General features: G+C 40.2%; 1 protein-coding gene across 2 annotated transcripts in view; it reads left to right on the forward strand.

Annotated features, from left to right (window-relative positions):
• LOC108717735 (protein kinase C epsilon type) overlaps positions 1-20,002 on the forward strand; it is a 210,869-nt gene extending 190,867 nt beyond the window's left edge. For both annotated transcript variants that reach the window (XM_041564282.1, XM_041564283.1), the window contains 2 exons: positions 7,011-7,157; positions 16,481-20,002. In XM_041564282.1, coding sequence (XP_041420216.1) covers positions 7,011-7,157; positions 16,481-16,627 — 294 coding nt within the window. In that variant the 3' untranslated portion in view covers positions 16,628-20,002. The remainder of the gene's footprint in view (positions 1-7,010; positions 7,158-16,480) is intronic.
• The last annotated feature ends 702 nt before the right edge of the window (positions 20,003-20,704 follow it).

Here is a 20,704-nt window from a genome sequence, read left to right on the forward strand (position 1 = left end):
TTTAGCAATGATAATGCATTGTAATTATCAGTAAAGGTAGTGCAGGGTTTCAGGTTGGCATGGCTCCTTCATTTACAGACATCTAATGGAGAGGACATCCTACTAAAGGCTTGTGCTGCTTTTGGAGTGAATTAAAGTTGTTCTTTCGTAGAATTTTTATATTGTGTGACTTTTATGTATGGATTGACTCCAGGAATTGTGTGCAAAGCAACACACAATAATGCAACACTTGGATCAGGTTGTGTTCCACTGTTAATGAAGCAACCAACACATGGTTTACAGAGGATGTTCTCTTCTTCCCACCAGACAAATTTTAATATTTAAAGATTAATATTTAAAGATCCTCTATGCAAAAAGATACCACTTATGTGTATCCAAGGGACATGAATTCAGACATGTCAGAGTTAGTTTCATGGCATTTATATAGTATGAGAAGATATAGGGTGGTGGTCACTCAGCCCCGTCCTCATGTCACTTTAAACTTGTTTTCACAACTGGCAGTTTGACAAGAGGAATTTGGAATGGGAAGACGCCCAAGAGACTTAAGCAATGTACCAGACTATAACACATAAATGATAGATTACAATAATCTCTGCTATAAATTCAAGTTGTGGGGCATGGTGAGCATCAACAATCACCTGTATAGCAAAGCTCAGTATCAAAATATACAGAAATTCAGATTTCATCTGCCATTAAAATTGCTATACAGAGAGCACATTTATCTTCTTAGTTCCAGTTGGTTTATTGCCTAATGAGCTCCATTGACGTCTATAGAAAAGACTTGATCATTTATGTATGCAAAGTTGTATGCAATATGATCTATAAGGTAGTGCTAGTCAGAGATAATTAGGGAAGGTTTCATCTGACAGCAAAGTTGAATTGGTTTTCCCTATTAGTATTTTAGTGTCAATAGAGTATTGTTACCCAGGTAAAGATTAATTACTGTGCATATCACTGATATCATTATACTAGAAAGCAATCCATGCTTCCAGGCATGTCAAACAGACATTGTTCTCGTGGTTATGGAGTGCCGAGGGCTTGTCTAATTACAGTTCACAGAAGTCCATGTGCTTGAAACCACTACTTAGCAGTGCTAATTGCTTGGAAAAGTAATATCTCTACTTAGTAGCGCTTGACTTACACACTGGTGTTATGAACAAACTTGCTGTTAGTTATGTTTGCCAATGTTTAAAGGTCTTCCAAAAAGTCTGGTTCTAGGATTCCCCTTGTCTTGTCAATGTTAAGCCCTGTAGCCATCCCACTTCTGACCCATGAACTCATGCAGCTACTATCCAAACCACTAGCTGTGAGTTAGAAGAGTATGGTTGGAGTTTAAAGGGATACTGTCATGGGAAAAAAAAATTGAATTAGTTAATAATGCTGCTCCAGCAGAATTATGCACTGAAATCCATTTCTCAAAAGAGCAAACAGATTTTTTTTGTATTCAATTTTGAAATCTGACATGGGGCTAGACATATTGTCAATTTCCCAGCTGCCCCAAGTCATGTGACTTGTGCTCTGATAAACTTCAATCACTCTTTACTGCTGTACTGCAAGTTGGAGTGATATCACCCCCTCCCTTCCCCCCCCCCAGCAGCCAAACAAAAGAACAATGGGAAGGTAACCAGATAGCAGCTCCCTAACACAAGATAACAGCTGCCTGGTAGATCTAAGAACAGCACTCAATAGTAAAAACCTATGTCTCCAATTGAAATTTATGCACCCCTCCTACCTCACGCTGGTGCGCCTCCATCATATGGATCCTACCAGGGATCAGAACTGCACTAGAGGATGTGGGCACCCGGGGACATGGTTCCATGTGGTGTGGACATGCCCCAAATTGACTCGCTATTGGACTGACATTTTCTCCTTTATCTCTAAAGTTTTGGTTCTCCCTATACTGCCTCAGCCCAGTTTAGCATTGCTTGGGTACACGGGTGGTGACGTGGACTCAGTTGGCTGTCGGACTTTGCTCCAGCTGCTAATGTTCTATGCTAGGAAAATGATTGTTCTTCGATGGAATAAGAAGGAAGCACCCAAGTTGGAGGACTGGAAAGACCTTGTTAATAAAGCCCTCCCTTACTATAAAGCAGTATATATGTCTAGAGGATGCACTGACAAATTTATAGCTATATGGATGCTATGGGTTTTGAACTCTGACACTAATAGCCCACATGTGTTTTGAAATACTGCTATATGCTAGCACCACTAGATTCTAGTCATGTCTAATGCTCGCCCCCTCCTCACTCCACACCCTATTTAGCTTTCGCTCTCTCTCTTCTCCTTCCTTTCTTCTTTCCTTTCTTCTTTTCTATTGATTGTGTATGATTTTTTTTTTTTTCATTTCTTTTCTGGAACGCTATGTGTTCTGTTTTCTTTTGTGTGACGAAAACCAATAAAAACAATTTAAAAAAAAAACCTATGTCTCACTGAGACACATTCAGTTACATTGAGAAGGAAAAACAGCAGCCTGCCAGAAAGCATTTCTCTCCTAAAGTGCAGGCACAAGTCACATGACCAGTGGCAGCTGGGAAATTGACAAAATGTCTAGCCCCATGTCAGATTTCAAAATTGAATATAAAAAAATCTGTTTGCTCTTTTGAGAAATGGATTTCAGTGCAGAATTCTGCTGGAGTAGCACTATTAACTGATGCGTTTTGAAAAAAACATGTTTTCCGATGACAGGATCCCTTTAAATCTGCATTTTGGGTGTTTGAGCAGTTCAGGGGAGGAGGACAAATTACATATTTACAGTATCAGACCCAGCATTAGCTGGTGATTTGCCATCTAGGCTGGTAAACTAAATGGATGTGTGGCAGCTCTTATCGTGTTTCTGTATCATTTACTCAATTGCCTTTATGCTTCCCATCATGGTAGTATTTTTTTTTCATAATATCAGGACACCATAGATGAGGGATCCCCAACCTTTTTGACCCATTAAATGTAAAAAAAAGTTGTGCAGCAACACAAGCATGCAGAAAAGTTCCTGGGTGCCATTTGCTTTGGCTGTGATTGGCTACAGGTAACACCTATTTGGCTGTTTGGCAGTACACCTGGGTTTTATGCAACTAAAATTTGCCTCCACAACAGAAATTCAAAAATAAGCCCCTGCTTTGATGTCACGTGGAGCAACATCCAAGGGCTTGGCGAGCAACAATGTTGCTCATGAGCCAATGGTTGGGAACCACTGCCATAGACTAGATTAAACATTTGAATGGTATAGGGGACTTAAACTGCATCCACGACTGGAGCAAGAGGAAATGAATGATAACCAGTCTCCAGGGTTGGACCAGGATACCCGGGGCCCACTTGGTACCCAACTCAATGGCTTACCACCCGTCTGCTGCTGCTCCCTGCTCCCACTATGCCCCCATTTGCTATTAAAGATGGCAGGGAGTGGTGATGGCTGGGAGCAGTTGGCTTGATGGAAGATGGCAGGGCCCAATAGAGTCGTGCCCACCAGGATTCTTCCTAGTGTCCTGGTGGGCCAGTGTGACCCTGATAGTCTCTGTAAAGCACTGTGCATATGCCTTGATCCTGTGTAAAAAGGACAAAAATCTAGTAAATTTGCACATTCAGCTCTCACCTGTTCCTATTCATTTCTCTTCCTTCATGTGGAACAGAAACATTGTGGCAGAGGCATTATTAGTAACCCCATGTCACAAACAAATTAGACGGCTTGTTGTTCCACTCCGAGCGGGAGGAAGCTCTTCCACTTGTTTTCCAATAAGATTCTGGCACAGAATGACAAAGAGGCTTCCAAGTTTCCAGACAAAGGATTTCATACGAAATAAAGCGCTTCTTGGCTTTTGATGCTGTAGCAACAAGAATCCTTGTCATAATTTTTCTATTTAAATAGGCACCAATTATTCGAAGGTAAAGGGCGTGGAGAGAAAGGCGAGATTAATCCAGTAAATGATGTATGGGACAAATAAGATTCGTTTGAGAAACATGAGACTGACTTGATGCATATTTAAGTTACCTGGGGGTTTGATATTAAGGCAGCAGAAAATAGCAGCTTTTTATTTTTTCCATGTGAGTGGAAATATATGTTATTAGTTTATGATACTATTAAAGTCAATTATCTGAGATTATTAGGTGGGGTGCAGCCTGGTGGTTTTGCAACTTTATGAGTGTCATGTTCAGCACATATCCCATGCGTAAGACATAAGATGTGTGTCTATATAGGGTACAATGTGATGTCATCGGTTATACTTGTTGAGTAGCAATAAAAAGGCAAAATTGATTTCCTTTTTCTGTGTAATAATAAAACAGTAGCTTGTACTTGATTCCAACTAAGATATAATTAATCTTTATTGACGACAAAACAATTGGTTCAGTGGCGTAACTAGAGGGGTAAGGCACACTCTGATCTTCATCCTCCCGACCATGTCCCACCCCGACTCCACCCACTCCCGCCGACTTGTGTCCCCCTTCATCGCTGTAGGTAAGAGAGCGGCTGGGGAGGAGGATCTTTTTTTTTTATTAGCTATACAGGAAGCCCCCCATGTGAATGCGGGGTGTGCTTCCTCTATAGTTACGCCACAGTATTGGGTTTAATGAATAATTAAATAATTTTTTAGAAGACTTAAGATATGAAGATCCAAATTACGGAAAGGTCCCTTATCCAGAAAGCCCCAGGTCCCATGCATTTTGGATAGCAGGTCCTATGCCTGTCCCATAATATTTTTTTCATGGGGATTATAGTGCTCCCTATTAATATACAGAGATTGAGCTGATATGTAGTAGTGGGTTTAATTCATGTGGGGATACAAAAATCCCACCCGAGTTAGCACCCATGGAATCTCTGTGACCAGTGTTACATCTAATCTATACACTCATATGATCAAAATACAGGTTGTAGCACCAGTACCAATTGCCTGGACCCAACCAATACTGTCTATTTATAAAAAGTAAGTACAAAATAACAGTTGTGGCCTAAAAAAAATGAGAGGGAGTATTGACTTGGGCCTGTTCCTAAATTTAGGATAAGCAGTTACATGTCTTGACTCCACAAACTGCCATGTCACATCATTTGAGAGTCATTGCCACCTACAACACCCAGATCCCTCCAGCCATCTATAATAAATCAGTACCAGTCTGGTTTCAATTAAGACTTATTAATGCTCCCAAATTAGACAGGAGCCTCACTACATTATGGCTCAGTCTCATGTCTTCTGCTCTGTTCCCTACCTGTCCAACTTAACTTGAATGAGAGGCCGGTATAGGAATAGCAGAGGGCCTGAATAGAAAGATAATTAATAAAAAGTAACAATAAAACTATCACAACGGAATTGTTATTTTGGCTCCTGGGTTCACTGACCCCCATTTGAAAGCTGGAAAGGGTCAGAAGAAGAAGAAGGCAAAATAATTCAAAAACTATAAAAAATGAAGATCATTGGACAAGTCGCGTAGAACTGGCCATTCTATAACATATTAGAAGTTGATTTAAAGGTGAACCACCCCTTTAACCTTAATAATAAGGACATCAATAATCCTGCCATAGAATAAAAGCTGGACATTAGAAAAAGGGTGAGAAGGAATGTATTAAAGAGGAAAAATAAAGGTCCGAAAACATTGTTGCACTATTAATTCATGCTTCACTCCCCCCATCTCTTTTTTTTTTTTTTGTCAAGGAGGTGTGGCTTAAAACAGTGGGTGTGGTGCCTGCCCGGTTCAAAATGTTGCCATGTCTGTGGGTCGGGCCTGATGGTTGACTGTATGGCAAACGTGTAGGGCTTTTTATTGATCCATTCAAATCAATTGATACATAATTCAATTAACAAAGGCCAAGCTGAACATTTCCTTAACATTTATGGTTTTCTAGATGGAATATCCCCACACACCACCCCTGCCTGCTTATAAATCTGGGAGCAGGGCCCTCCTGCCATGAGTCAAAGTGAGAACCTCCCCTCAGGTGGCAGTGAGTGACCAGTTACAAGGGGAGGCAAAAAGCCCCTTTTGTAACCGAAATTCTGGGTTTTAACCCGGAAATTCAGCTCCGCTAGGGCAGGGAACGATATTGTGATTAGCAATGTGGCCTCCCATTGACTCACTCCAATGCTGATGTTTTAAGCACGGAGCTGGAGAGGGTGGGCAGCCCCAGGATCTCCCCTGTCTGGGAGACCCCCCTGTTAATTGACAGCTCAGCAGTTCTCTGTCCTTTTCCGAACATGTTCATTTTTATACAAATTTTAATACAATGATGTCACTTCTGTATGGCGCTTTTATCCAAGTTAAACTCACCGGATGACCTCAATTATGAGATGGGTTACAAGTGGCACTTTAACCGTTACTCTTATTTTGTCGCATGGCCGTAAAAAATGCAGTAGAGAAAGAACAAAAAAAAAAAACGAGGATTCGCTAATTTCCTAAGTTAAAGAAATGAGCTGATTTGCACATTCATTGCTGGGGACATTATTAATAGCCGCAGCGTTTTGTGAGCTGTGATGGAAGTCACATACCTTCGCTGGCTTGTTGTGTTCTACAGGAAAGGCAGAGGAAGCCAGAAGGCGTCTGTTCAGTTTACTGCAAAATGCTAACAGGGGATTAGGCTTGGAACACTTGATTTCCTTACATTGTGAGAGCAGACGCTGGGTTTATGCCTCCGTTACTTAAGCCAGAGACAGGCCCTTTAAGGCTCGGCTCTCTATATTTTAACTGACCTGAAGAGTGAAGGTTTCCCTGTGTTTAGAAGCTCATTGTATCATTGGCCTAGGCACAGTTCTGCAATTAAGGCAACGAGCTTCGACCTTTTTTAATTTATTGCTCAATTTTAAAACTTAATTGAATACCATTTCCATCTTACCTTCAAGGGAAACTGAAATATTGTGTTAAAACAGCATTAAAATTCAATTCAATTCGACTTACAAGCAGAACCATGGATCGGAAGAGGGTGCCGCCAGCTTGTCCTGTAAAATTCTGTTCCTCCTCACAGGTTAATGCTAATGTACGACCAAACCGATGACAGTTGCACTCATCAATGTCTCTCATTGTTTTCTTTTCATCAGTTTATGACAAAGAATCCCAATAAAAGATTAGGCTGCGTGGCCACGCAGGGCCTGGAGGAAGCCATCAAGCAACACCCGTTTTTCAAAGAAATTGATTGGGTACTTCTGGAGCAAAGGAAAATCAAGCCTCCTTTCAAACCACGAATTGTAAGTCATGAAGTTAAAGTGTTTGGTTTCCTGCAAAAGTTTTGTGTAAAGTGCACTCAATATATAATACAGAGATGAAGAGTTCACTTGCATAATTAACCAATGTACTTGTAGGGAAATACAATAACTACGTCATTGAGCACTAACTTATAAACACAATATATAGAAATCTTGCCATGAAGCAAGACAGAACTTCTGCTTTTGGAGAAAAAAAGGAATTAGTGAAATGAGTACAATAAAATACATTTACAGATAACTTTTTCTCCCCCCTATAAAATATCACTATTTACACAACAGGGGGAGAACACTTAGGTACCAAAATGCCTAAAACGGGGAAGGGTGTCTGTTCTTACACCTCAGTTATGTGCCACCGGGGGTTTCTCCATATCAGATATTTTATTTCTATTTAATAATGTTGTTACCTCTGTCTGAAGCTGGACATCCATGCTCAGATTTGGTCAGACATTTTTCTGCCCAACCGTTTGGCCATGTTTGTCAAGTCCAGGATCTGTTTAAACATAAGATCCTTTTAGCCCATCTCACCCTAACCAGGTTTGGTTCTCTGCTTCGCTACTCCACAAGTTATACACACTCAGAAGCCATGTTCCGAAATCTTGCACTGATGAGACCTAACAAGATGGAAGGTTTGGATAAATGGCTCTGATAGGGTTGCCACCTGCCCGGTTTTGACCCAGACAGCCGGCCAGTTTTTTGAAGGGCTGCCCGGATCAAAACTGCCTGCCCTGATTTTCCAAATGAGGAAAACCAGGCAGGATTTCTTATAATTGATGTGGCGACCGGCCAATTGCCGCATCATGGCCCTGCCCCCATCACAACACTGTCCCACCATAGTCGTTTCATGGCCCGCCCCCTGCCTGGATTCCATGGGGCAAAAAGGTGGCAACCCTAGGCTCTGAACTATTAGGCTGTATCTAGGTTATAAAACCAGCGGTTCTGGATGCATATTTGGCTAATAATGGACATAAAGGAGTGATTTCCATGTCTCTGCCCATAATGCCTGAGAATTGAAACTCATTTTTGGTATCAAGGCAGTGCTGTGTATATGGCATGAGACAATTAAATACCTTCTTTTTTCCCCGAAGGCTTTATGTTTCATGTCTTGCACATGAAGGGCTTTTTGGCTCCTTTTAGTCCTTCTCGCCCTAACCAGAACTAACTAGGATCTCTGAAACATAATATCTTGAAATGCTTTGGTTTGCACCACGTTTGAAAGTGCATGGAGGCTGCATTAGCCACAGGTTTCTCAAAGCAACAGTGTAGTAAAGCAAGTCAGATTATTCTGACCATGTACAGGTGTGGAATGTGTTATCTGGAAACCTGTTATCCAGAAAGCTCAGAATTAGGTGATGGCTGTCTCCCATTGTATCCAAATAGTCAAGGTTTTTAAAAACCATTTCCTTTTTCTGTGTAATAATAAAACAGTAGCTTGTACTTGATCCAAACTAAGATATAATTAATCCTTATTGGAGGCAAAACCAGCCTATTGGGCTTATTCAATGTTTACATGATTTTCTGGTAGACTAAAGATATGAAGATCCAAATTACCGAAAGATCCATTATCCGTAATACAGGTCCCATACCTGTATATAGATTTTCTGCCATAAAGCAAGAACAGAATGCAGTTTTTTTGCCCTAAAGGAAGTAAAGAGAGTGACACGAGTGGCAGAAGACCCAGTCCCAGGAAACACAACGCCCATAATTATACTGCTTTACATAATATTACACTGTGTTTTCCAACAGAAACAAAAACGTTGTGTTTTGGCAACACAATCAATTGGATGTTTTGCTTTTACCAACTATATGTTAAGTTGTGCCACACTTTGTGTTATCGTTGAAATCACCCTTTGTCCTTGGAAAATGAGGCAGTGTTTATCCGTCCCGCATTCCTGGGTCCAGATCCAAAATGCAACACTGAAGTTCTGCTGAATACCAGCATGCTATTTTCGGATTTCTATGAAGATTAGGGTAGTGCACATCATCCCGTCAGTCTGTCCAGTTGGACCTGTCCCTTGAGCCTAAAGGCACATTATTCCCACATAACAAATTTGTCTCTCCCAGGAAACCAAAAAATATGTTCTTAATTGTGTTCTTATGATGGATCCATGAGTTTGTCTTTCTGCAGCCAAGGATATCCTTCTACTTTCTTTCTATATTCTATCTATCTATCTATCTATCTTCATCATCATTATCTATCTCTCCATCCGGCTCAGGGCCGGATTTTTTGCAAAGCTGCAAAGGCCCGGGCCTAAGGTGGCAGAATATTAGGGACAGCATTGCACCGGAGGGGGTTAAGCGGGCGGGAGCTAGGACCGTGCGGCCAGGCGCCAGTAACGTGCGGCCGGGTGCCAGTAACGTGCGTGCCTGCCCATTAAATCCGGCGTCCCCCAGTCAGGCCATGTATTATACTATGTTACACCTACCTGTATATGTAGTTAACTGTGCCATTTACAAGCCAACATTAAGCTGTAATGTCATTTACAAATGTAAAAATGAAACCACACTTTTTAATGAAGAGTTTAAAAGTGGAAAAGTAGCGGGGGGGCTGACAGGGAAGAAAATCACATGTTACAAGGAGAAACTTTTGGAAAGCCAGCAACAGGACATTGCCACCCTACACCTTGAACGAGTGACAGTAGTCATCTATTTCAGCAATACCATCTCCACAATCCAACATACTGGGCATTTTTCAAAATGCTGCATTTTCAGCGCTACAACAACCAAAAAATGCAAGCTCAACCGTTCAAACTGGCTTGTGGCGTTCCGTAGCCATTGAGCTTGACTGTCCAAGTTCAGGCTGCTAAAAACACAAGGGCAAATTCACTAACAATCGTAGTTTCGCCAGGCGCAACTTCGCCGCGCTTCGCCGGACTTCGCCACACTTCGCCAGGCGTAGTTTCGCCAGCGCTTCGCAAATTCACTAAAATCCGAAGTTGCGCACAGGGGTAGCGTAAGGTTGCGAAGTTGCGCTAGCATTGATTCGCTAAGTAAAGCGAAGTTACGCTAGCGAAGGCTAATTTGCATAGGGCGCCAAATTCAAATTTCAATGGAGGAATACGTATCAGCACTACAAATGCCTAGAAAACCTTCAATTCATCAAATAAAATTTTTATTTTGCCCTACACATGTGCCCACTGTCTAGGTAAGTTGCCATGAGTCAGGAAATGTATGGGGGAAGGAGGGGAGCCCCAAAAAATTTTTTCGATCTTTTTCATCCTATCACCCATAATGTAGAAAACACGCCAGCGTTTTTTGGGACTTAGAAAAAATTTTGCCTTTTTTTGAAACAATCCCTATCTACTCTATTGCGCTTCGCCAGGTCTGAGGTGGCGAAGGAAGTCTAGCGTAAAAGGTAGCGTTCAGTACACTGCGCGCGTTAGTGAATTTGCGTAGTTACGTCGCTAGCGAAACTTCGCCAGGCGTAAGGGTGCGAAGTAACACTAGCGAAACTACGCCATCGTTCGTTAGTGAATTTGCGCAGTAACGAAAATGACAAACGCTAGCGAAGTAACGCTAGCGAAGTAACGCTAGCGTTCGGCGCTTAGTGAATTTGCCCCATAGTGCACTGAACAGGATCTTCAAGGATGCCACTTTCAAATGTTTGGGAAGCACTTTCTTCCTATAACCGAACGTAACGTAAGCTGAAAATGATGTTCCACCTCGCAGGTTTACACAGAGGTACCATGATTATGTGTATTATGAGGGTTTAAAGAATTAACTGCAAAGAGGATTAGAAAGCCTTCAAAATCTGGCAAATTACCTGGGTTTTGTTTTGCCAGTGCGTTTTGAAGGCAGTGACAATGTCACTTTTCAAGAGCTTCCAGTTTATGGTCAGTGTAGTTTTCTCATCCATCACATGTAGTCGTAGCTTTTGCAATTGGCTGTGGAATCTTCCTTTGTACTTTACATATCATGGGGTTTAGAGGATACTTTATTTAAGCCGTGTAAATGTTCAGCACTTCAGAACACTAAACCCTAGCTTGGATTTGAAAATCCTTCTGTGATCAAATGGCACAGTAATCCTTTCCCCCAGTGTATTTGTTCAGCTGAGATCTTTATAGAAGAATTTCTGATAATATTCCTGTTGCCAGGGTTTTCCTTATTATTGTAAGACATTATCACACATATTTTGGCCCCCTTATCTGGATAGAGATCAAATAATTTGGCGTGTTCTACAGGTACGGGATCTGTCACCCAGGAACCCATTATCCAGAAAACTCCAAATAACAGAATATCCAAATATTTCAAGTTTTTAAGGGTAAGGGCACACGCTAAGATTTGGTGAGTTTTAGTCGCCTGGCGACAAATCGCCTTTTCTTCGGGTGACTAATCTCCCCGAAAAGCCTTCCCAATGACTAGAATCGCCGGCTGGATGGCACTCAGAGCTTTTCGTTTTCCGAAGTCGCCCGAAGTTTCCTCAGGATTTAGATTCTATCCGGCGGGAAGGCTTTTCCGGGAGATTAGTTGCCCGAAGAAGAGGCGATTTGTCGCCAAGCGACAAAATCTCCCCAAATCTTAACATTTGCCCTTACCCTAAAAATTATTTCCTTTTTCTGTGTAATAATAAATCAGTAGCTTGTACTGGATCCCAACTGAGATATAATTAATCCCTATTGGAAGCAAAACCAGCCTATTGGGTTTATTTAATGTTTACTTGATTTTCTAGTAGACTTAAGGTATGAAGATCCAAATTACAGAAAGATCCCTTATCTGGAAAACCTCAGGTCCCAAGCATTCTGGATAACAGGTCACATACCTGTAGTTGAAGAACAGCTCCATTTTGTTCTTGCTGAGCATAGAACATAGAAATTCTCCTGCTCAAAATATAAAATAATTTGTTGCCATTTAATAGCTTCTTCTGGGAGGCCACTTTTTTATAATAATTCATCCAAATCACTTTTGGTTGTTAGATCTGCACAACCAAAATGGTCACAAACTAAACAAAACAAAAAATGCAAAACCAGAAGGGCCAGTGGGATGGGAGTTGTAGTACAACAACATTTGGCAGGTGGAGGCTTCAGCTTGCCCGACCCTGGTATAAGGGATTTCAGGTAGTCATTATATAAATACTAGGATTTACTTGGTTCAAACAATGAGCTTTAGTCGTTTTACAAACCTGAGACTGTTTAAGTGGTTTCAAGTACAACAATAGGACAATGATTCAAATCCCTTTAACCATACGCTCTTTTTTTAACAGGCCCATTTCAGTCAACTCCCTTCTAAGTCAGGTATTAGTTTAATAGCTTGGGCCAAACATGCAAACTCTGCACAATTTGTTTTCCACCATGACCTGTGTACATCAACTTACTCCTGTTCTCCAAAAAAGAATTGTTTTTTAAGTAAATATATTCCACCCCACCCAAATAAATAATGTTATTTCGAGACCTTTCGCTAAACTAAGCCCTAAAAACAAATATTGCTAGAAATGGTGCAGATTTTTATATTGAACTTACTGCACCAGCCTAAAGGTTCAGAATCTCTTTAACAATAATGATCCAGGCCTTCAACGTTGTGCTCAGGAGCTCCCCCATCTTGGATTTTGTTCTGGGGAGCTGTTGGGAAGCCAAGCCTAGGAGCCATTGTAAATCATCTCAATGAGGTCCACATGACAGAAAGATGAGAATCAGAGTTAATTATTAATCAGCTTTGTACTGTGTCTTTTATAATCTGTACAATATATTGTGAGTGGGTCCCTAAGCTCAGTAAGTGACAGCAGCACAGAGCATGTGCAGTGAATCAGCAGAAAAGAAGATGGGGAGCTACTGGGGCATCTTTGGAGACACAGATCTTCCCTTCTAAAGGGCAGCGGTTGCCTTGGGCTTGTACAGAAACCCAAAATGTGCTGCATTTCTACCCAACTTTATTGTTTTTTCCTTTAAGTCAGGTTAAATACAGATGTAGAGGAGCGTCTTTAGTTCCGTGGTAGAAGTGGATGATCCCAAAAATGAAAAGGTTTTTCCCCCTACTCAGTAGAAATGAAGCCCTTTTGTCCTTGTCGATGCTCATCATTTACATAACACCGGCTATGTTTGTTTTTGTGTCTGCACATTTCTACGTGTTTTTGCTCTTGTTTGTCCAGTTCCACTGACAGGGGCTTATTTATTTAACTATTGACAAAAAATTTTATTAATGTGTCAATGTTATTTTTGTATTATTTTTAGCACTAATTGTAAATGATTTCAAGCATGTAAATCCATCAGACTGGAAGACTAATGGGAGCTGTCATTTATGATACATACATTTTTGGGATTCTTTTTTTTTCACTGGAATGACGGCTAATGACTTTTCTGTGCATCACGTGTCAAAAATACCCCTTCCCCCTGTTTGTTTTAAAATGTAATAGGTCTGACTTGTTTTGGAGATACAGTCTTTGAGTTTAGATATGATTTGTTGAAAAGAGGTTTGAAGTTCATTTCTTGCAATAACTTTTGAACAGTTCTCACAAATGGGTATTTTTTTTCTATAGGGCCAAAATAGCAGTATGTTCTAGAAATGAAATCTATTTTATGGGCTGTACGAGTCCATATTGTTCATTAAAAATAGAGAATAGAGTAGAGTCCAACACAGCTTGGAAACATGGTGGCCATCATGTAGGACATTGGATGTAATATTTTTGAGAATTTCTGTAGAAGGGAGGAATCATCTATTACAGATTTTCAGATCTTATTGTCAACTCTTCCTACACTGCCCTTTGGGGCCCTTGTGCTTGACAGTACAGGTGGTGATGGTGGAAGTGGAGATAAGTAAATGGGAGAATATTATAGAGAAAGAAAAATAAGTGAGAAGAGAAATATAGGCAGAAAGAAGGGTGAGGAGATAAAACCAAATGGAAGGAAAGGAGGGTACATGATGAGAAGAGGAAGGAAGAGAAATAGATTATAGTAAGAAAACTGGGAAACTATATGGAGAAAAATAAGTAATGAGAGGAGAAAAAGTTTTGGAGAGAAGAGGAGAAGTAGAATGAACAGAGAAAGGTACTTGGCTATAAGTGAAATAGGACAGAACTGTACATGTAAAAGAAAGAAAGAGGAGAACAGAAAAATGGTTGAAAAGAAGAAAATTGAATGAAGGTGAAGAAAATGGACAATGAGAAGTAATATGCAAAGAAAGGCAGGTTAAGAGAAGATACATGGGGAATGCAGGTAGATGAACAAAGAGAAGGCAGATGAAATGAAAAGGAGAAGCAAAGAAGTGCAGATGAGATGAAAACTGTAGTAGTACAGAGAGAAAGCTAGTCATGAAGAAAAGAATAAGAGTAAAGCTGGCCATAGACGCAAAGATCCAATCGTAGGAATCCTCGATTCGTATTTTCGGATCATGTGTGGAGTGTCCCAACATTTATCTTGCCATGCCAATCGTCATCATCTGATCTGTTCTTTGGATGGAGAGAAAGGCAGATTGTAGAGGGCAAGAGAACAGGATAGGACAATTAAAACTGCCAGAAAAATAAAATGGGGAAGATGGCAGAAAGGAGGAAAGAAATACAGGCAACAGATGAAGAGAAAAGCAGACTGGCAGAAGAGGAAAGGAATGGGGGAATGCATATTAATAGAAGAGCTCAGTTGATAGATTCTCTATTTATGTACATATTTGCACAAGCAAACACTCCAACTGGTGCAAAAGCAAATAAAATCACTAAGATGTGTTTACATAAGACTGATTTGACTCCTCCATCTGTTACGTAAATCCACTCTTGGGTTATTAACAGTAGAGTGTTTGAGGTTCTTTTAATCAAAGTGGCTATCCTATGCCAAAAACTTGTTTGTTATGTCAGTGTGTGGGAGATGACTATACTGGATCGAGTTGTCAGATTTGATATCCTTCGACCCCCTATGTGCCATAATTATGCATCCCTTTAATATGCTGCTGTAACTATTGCATTTATGAAATGAGAATTTAGACTAGGAAAATTTTAAAGCCACTGCTGTTCCTACACTGACTCTTTTGTGCTTAATCGTTGGAGGGAGGCTTGGTCTCCCCTCTTTTATGTAACTTGTTCCTGAGATGGAGGCACCAGACATTCTGGCCCTAAATGAGTGGGGGAAATGCTGAATATGCATAGAAGGCCACTACTCCTGTGCAACAAGATGAGACAGTTGTCCATGAGTCTTCTGTTCAGTTTCCCTCAGCAACTTTTGCTTGTCTCTGCCAATGCCTTTGATAGATAACATTGTAGACAATGTAGCAACTATAGTTTTTACCTCAATAATGCACCTTTATGCATGGAGAATAGTAAAGGCATTAGGGTTGCCAGGTCTAATTTTCAAAACCAGCCTACGTCAGCTACAATACCAGTTCAAAACTAGCCAAAAGTCACTTCAAAAGTAGCCCAAAAATAAAATAAATTAAAAAAATGTCAAAAAAAATAAGTAAACTTTTCCATGAAGCAAAACGTGACAGATTGGCCTGCTAGAGGAGCATAACTGCAGACCCAGAAGTTATAGGGCCCCATAAGGCCCTAATACATATACAATTTCCATAAATATTGGTAAAACCTCTAGACATTTTGGTGACCAGAAGAATTTCCCCCCAAAATTGTCTGAAATTGAGGAAAGTCATCAGAAAATGCTAGAATGCTAAAGAGTTACGGGAGACTGGGGTACAGAGCCCAAAATCTGGTAACTCCCAACTTCTACACAAGTCAGTCCCGTTGCATGCTGGGTATTGTAGTCTAACATTAACTTGGCAGTTGGCAAATTGTTAAAAAAAACTACATTACCCAACATGCATTGGGAGATGCGGGCATGGCACATTAGGGCAAGCAAAAACTTTGGCTGGTTTCCAAATTACAAACTAGCCAAAGTAGCCCAAATCAGTACCTTGGCTAGTTTTTACTTTCAAAACCTGCCTGGGCTTTACTAGAGTTAACTTCATTAGATAGACCAAGGTAATAAACTTGGCTCTGATTGTTCCAATTATTTTTAACCTGGAGCTAACTTTCCTTTCTAAATTAAAAATGTTCCAGCTGACCTTTTACAAGAGTGTGTGTGTAGAATCCTTGGCAGAATGGACTTCATCAATGCCCATCATCAGGTTTTTTGAATCAACAGCTGAACAACCAGATATGAGCCTTTATTGGTTTCTTAGATCCAACCAAATTATTATTGAATCATTTTGGCTGCCATGTGAAATAAGGGTGGTGGGGCTCTCTGGGTTTTTTTTTTTCTTGTGTAAACCGTTGGCTGGGTTGTAACTGTTCAGCTTATAGCCTAGAAGGCAAGGTTTTAAAAAATGTAGCAAAAGGAAAAAAGTGGCGTTATAGGACATTTCTTAATTATTGTTAATGTTAACTTTTGTTTTCCCAGAAAACCAAACGTGACGTAAACAACTTTGACCAGGATTTCACACGAGAAGAACCTGTGCTAACACTGGTGGATGAAGCCATAGTAAAGCAAATCAATCAGGAAGAATTCAAAGGCTTCTCGTACTTTGGTGAAGAACCACTGCCCTAAGGAGACTGTGGCTGCTTCTCCAAGCAGGCGTTTTAAGGAGTCACCATGGGACTGAGATTCAATGGATTCTTACGGTCTTGTTCTACTATGAGCCTACACCCATGTAAAGAGTTTATTATTTATTGCCTGTGTTTATTTGTTTTGTTATTTCTCAAAGGCACTCCTAATTTCTCTTACAGAGCAATGCAAATCGTTTATTTCTTATGTTTAAGAAACTAGCTGTAACACACTGCCGTGACCACAGTATACTAGAAAACCTGATTTTTTTAAACATTTATTTTTGAATAGTACGGTTGGGGGCAAAAAACTTGTTCAAAAATTAATTTCTGAACACCGAATACAAAAGAGAACAGGACATTACCGAAAGGTTCTACTGACCTCATAATTTTAACTAATAAACTTGCCCACGATGGCAAGATGCTTGGTGAATTAAGGGCATGTCCAACTATGCCAGGGTGAAACTAAGAAAGCTCAGGTATGTGGCTTATTTAATGCTATTCCAGGAATAAATGCTGAGAGAGATATATATTTATTATATATATCATTTCCATGGTTCTACTTAAACCACTGCCATGGGTCTGTACCCTAGAATCAAAGTAAAATGATTATACGCTGTGGGTGCATATGGAGGACCTTCCAGATCTGTGAGTTTTTCTGTGAGTCATGGCAGATGATATATAGATACGCCAGGTCTAGTAACCCATAGTAAACATTTAGGTTCAGACAGGTGACTGGTACGTGGTACCTGTTCTGGTGATTATGGGGTGCTAGAGCCAAGCAGTGCCCTTGGGTCTTGGTTTAATCTGAAACCTCAAAGGCTTTGGAGAGAGACATTTCAGGACTGGATTTAGGGTAAGGCAGAGGCTGAATTGGCCTTGGGTCCATAGGATCTAAAATCCCTTGCGACAAAATCATAAATAAAATCTAAACAACTTATTATATTTTGACATAACAGTTGTTGCACTACACCTTTGGATGGGTGTCCCAGATGTCCTACATTACCTGGACCACCCTGGCTTCTTTCAGCTATTCTCTGGACATTATTTTTAGACATCAAGATGTTAATGAAACAAGTAACTGGGTTTGCTGTTATTTACACCTAGATGTCTACACTCCATTGACTGCCTCTTTAAAGTAGGATGTCCAGACCTGTTGTGTCAGGGCCAATCAGCACTACTTGTCGTTAGAACTATTGCATTCCACTCTACCGGTGATAGTTTTACCCCTATCACATATGGGCCACACACTCGTCCTGGATAAGCAGAACAGCTCTTAGATTCGCTCATCATTTTCATACATTTTGAATACTACATCTACCTTTAGGCAATTGGTAGGTCATTCATGCTCTCCATGAACTGTTCTTTAACAAATTATCAAAAAGAGCAACTTGCCATAGAGGGATGATCTCAGCACAGGTCATGAAGTAACTTCCAAATTTGGTCAGGGAAGCCATAATTTGGCCGGTTGAGTGGTTCTCTTCTACTGGCTGAGCAGGAACTTTATCTTATATTCTATTAAGATATGCATATATTTCCATGCCTGCATGCAAATGATTCCCTTTAGGTCTCCAATGGCCTTATTATTATGTAGTATTATCTTCTGGCACAGTAGGAAGATCCGTATTGGGACAGTATTTCTCGGTGGGGCAGTGTTGCACACCATTCATACCACTACTGTTTTTATTATCCTATGTCTTACTCATAGGATGTTCTAGTTTAACAGCAGCTGGAGGGCTGCAGGCTTAACGCCTCTGAAAGTTTCAGTATCAATATATGACAAGTATTATAATTTGTTTTTTTACTAATGTTTCCGTTGCTGGTCCTGCTCAGCCTTGATCCTAAAACCAGTCTTTGATTTGTCTCACCTAAATGGCACTGGTTTGATTTATTGTAACCTGTCAGCTGGGGATAAAATGGTTTCACAATGGGCTTAGAGAATAGCAGGGCTGAAGAATGCCTATGCTCTACTATTGACTGGCAATCGCCTTGCAACCCATCTTTGAGGTCCCCCCCAACGTATTTAAATGAGTTTATGCAGAATAAAAAAATATAATAATTTAAGACTTAATGGACTATTTAAAATTCTCAAAAAGAACTAGAGGCACCCTACTAGAATAGTGTGGTCTTGATCAAATATTACAAACTGACATGGAAAACCAACTGACTATGAATTTGCACATGGTGCTCACCGAGGTTGCGGGACCTGCTGTGCAAACAGTGTTACATGCATGTGCAGGAGGGCCCTGCCGTGTGTACTTGTATTACATTTGATGATCTACTTTACTGGACTGAATAGCGAGCAGCGAATGAGATCCATGTCAAGGAACATGGCCGGATCCCCGCTGCTTCTTGAAAAAAAAAAAAAAATACTTGCAAGTGACAAAGTGGCACGAAAAGAAGAACTATTATTATTTTTTGTTTTTGTTTTCCCTTTTTGTACAGGTGATATTTTTTGTAAATAGTGTTTGCTGCAAGGCCTGTGGAGTCTAAAATCATTATAGAGGTTTCAAACTGCTGCATGTTATAAAAAAAAAACGTTAGTTCATGGAGACAAAAAAAAACAAAAAACACGTGATATTAAGGTCAATGTGCAATACTCTGTATGTGTATTGGTTCAAGTTTCTGTGAGATTTATTTTAAAGCTTCTATAAAGCTATACTAGAACATTGGAACGATAAGAAAGAACAGGAAGGCGTGGGAGGTAATGGGCTGGTTGCGCACAAAAGTGCTGGCACAATGAGTATTTTTGAATCTGCAACTACCTATCCCTATGTCCCAATACCCAGGGACCAGTTACCTGATGTCCCCAATATGCTTTTGAACTGTAAACTATCAGCATCCCTCCAACTAGGCCCAGATTTGTGGAAAGGCCACCAAGGAATGCTGCCCAACCACATTGGTTCTGAAACGCCAGGGATTCACAGGCGATACTATAGGTTTTTAAATTTCCCGTGAACCAATCCCCATTGCTCTAGTCCCGATGATGAAAATTACGGAAATAAAGGGGAGGGGATGGGGCGATGAAAGGCAGCGCGCCTAGGGGTGCTTGCTAGGTAAAACTGGCCCTGCCACCAACAGCTAAAGACTAACCGCGACGAGGTGCTGGGAGTTGTCCAAAAAGTTGGGGTGTAGGTTGCTCAACCACATCGACTCCCTTTTCCATTGCATTTTGTTCATTTGCATTGAAAACAGGCTCCTCCCATAATCATACATTTACCCGCGTTATAAATTGCGTGATGGCTTTTCTATTTTATTTTTATTCCATTTTTATTCGTTCGTTTTTGCATCTGATACGTCACCAAGGTCAGGCTGGCATTCCTTTAATAAAAGAAAAGAAAATTATTTCTAAATTGGATTAATGATACCTAATATTTTTTTTAAAAATCAGGATGTAAGTTATTTATATAATTAAAGTTTCTCCATAAGGGTTGGAGATGCCATATTTGTTTGTCTTGGCAGTGTAGGGTTGAATATTTTTCCTAAGTATAATAAAGGCGCCTTTTGCGGCCAAAATTATGAGTTTTGAGCAATATGGTATATCCGTATAAAATGCCTTAGAAATTTCAGGATAAATCCTTGAAAAAAAGTTATATTTTCCCTAAAAATGATTGGTCAGTAGGAAGCCAACTGCATATTTGTTGCACAGTATAAACCAGTTGGATAACCAGTATACCACCAAGGTCAACAGACCTGATGAGAAACTACTTGCCAAAGGCACAAACCACTTGTTATTACTCATTCCTAATGTCTGATTATAAATTTTTAATAACAAGCTCCACCCACTTTCATATTCTGTTAAGATATATCGCAGCCTATGTAACAGATTCAGCTTAGGAAGAACATTAACTTATTTATCAAAGGTCGAATTTCGAATTTATGTGAATTTTTTTTACTCTGATAAATTTGAATGTACTCACAACTTGAATGGGAGTTTATTTATGAAAAACTTGTCTAATAGTCGATCTTATAGGAATGACCCAGAAATGCAAATCGAATTCAATTTAAATTAGAATCGAGTTTTCCTCCGAAAAAAACTTGAATGTCAGGAAGGGTAATTAACATCTTCAACATTTTTTAG

Source organism: Xenopus laevis, chromosome 5S, assembly GCF_017654675.1.
Source record: "Xenopus laevis strain J_2021 chromosome 5S, Xenopus_laevis_v10.1, whole genome shotgun sequence".
NCBI classification, from domain to species: domain Eukaryota; kingdom Metazoa; phylum Chordata; class Amphibia; order Anura; family Pipidae; genus Xenopus; species Xenopus laevis.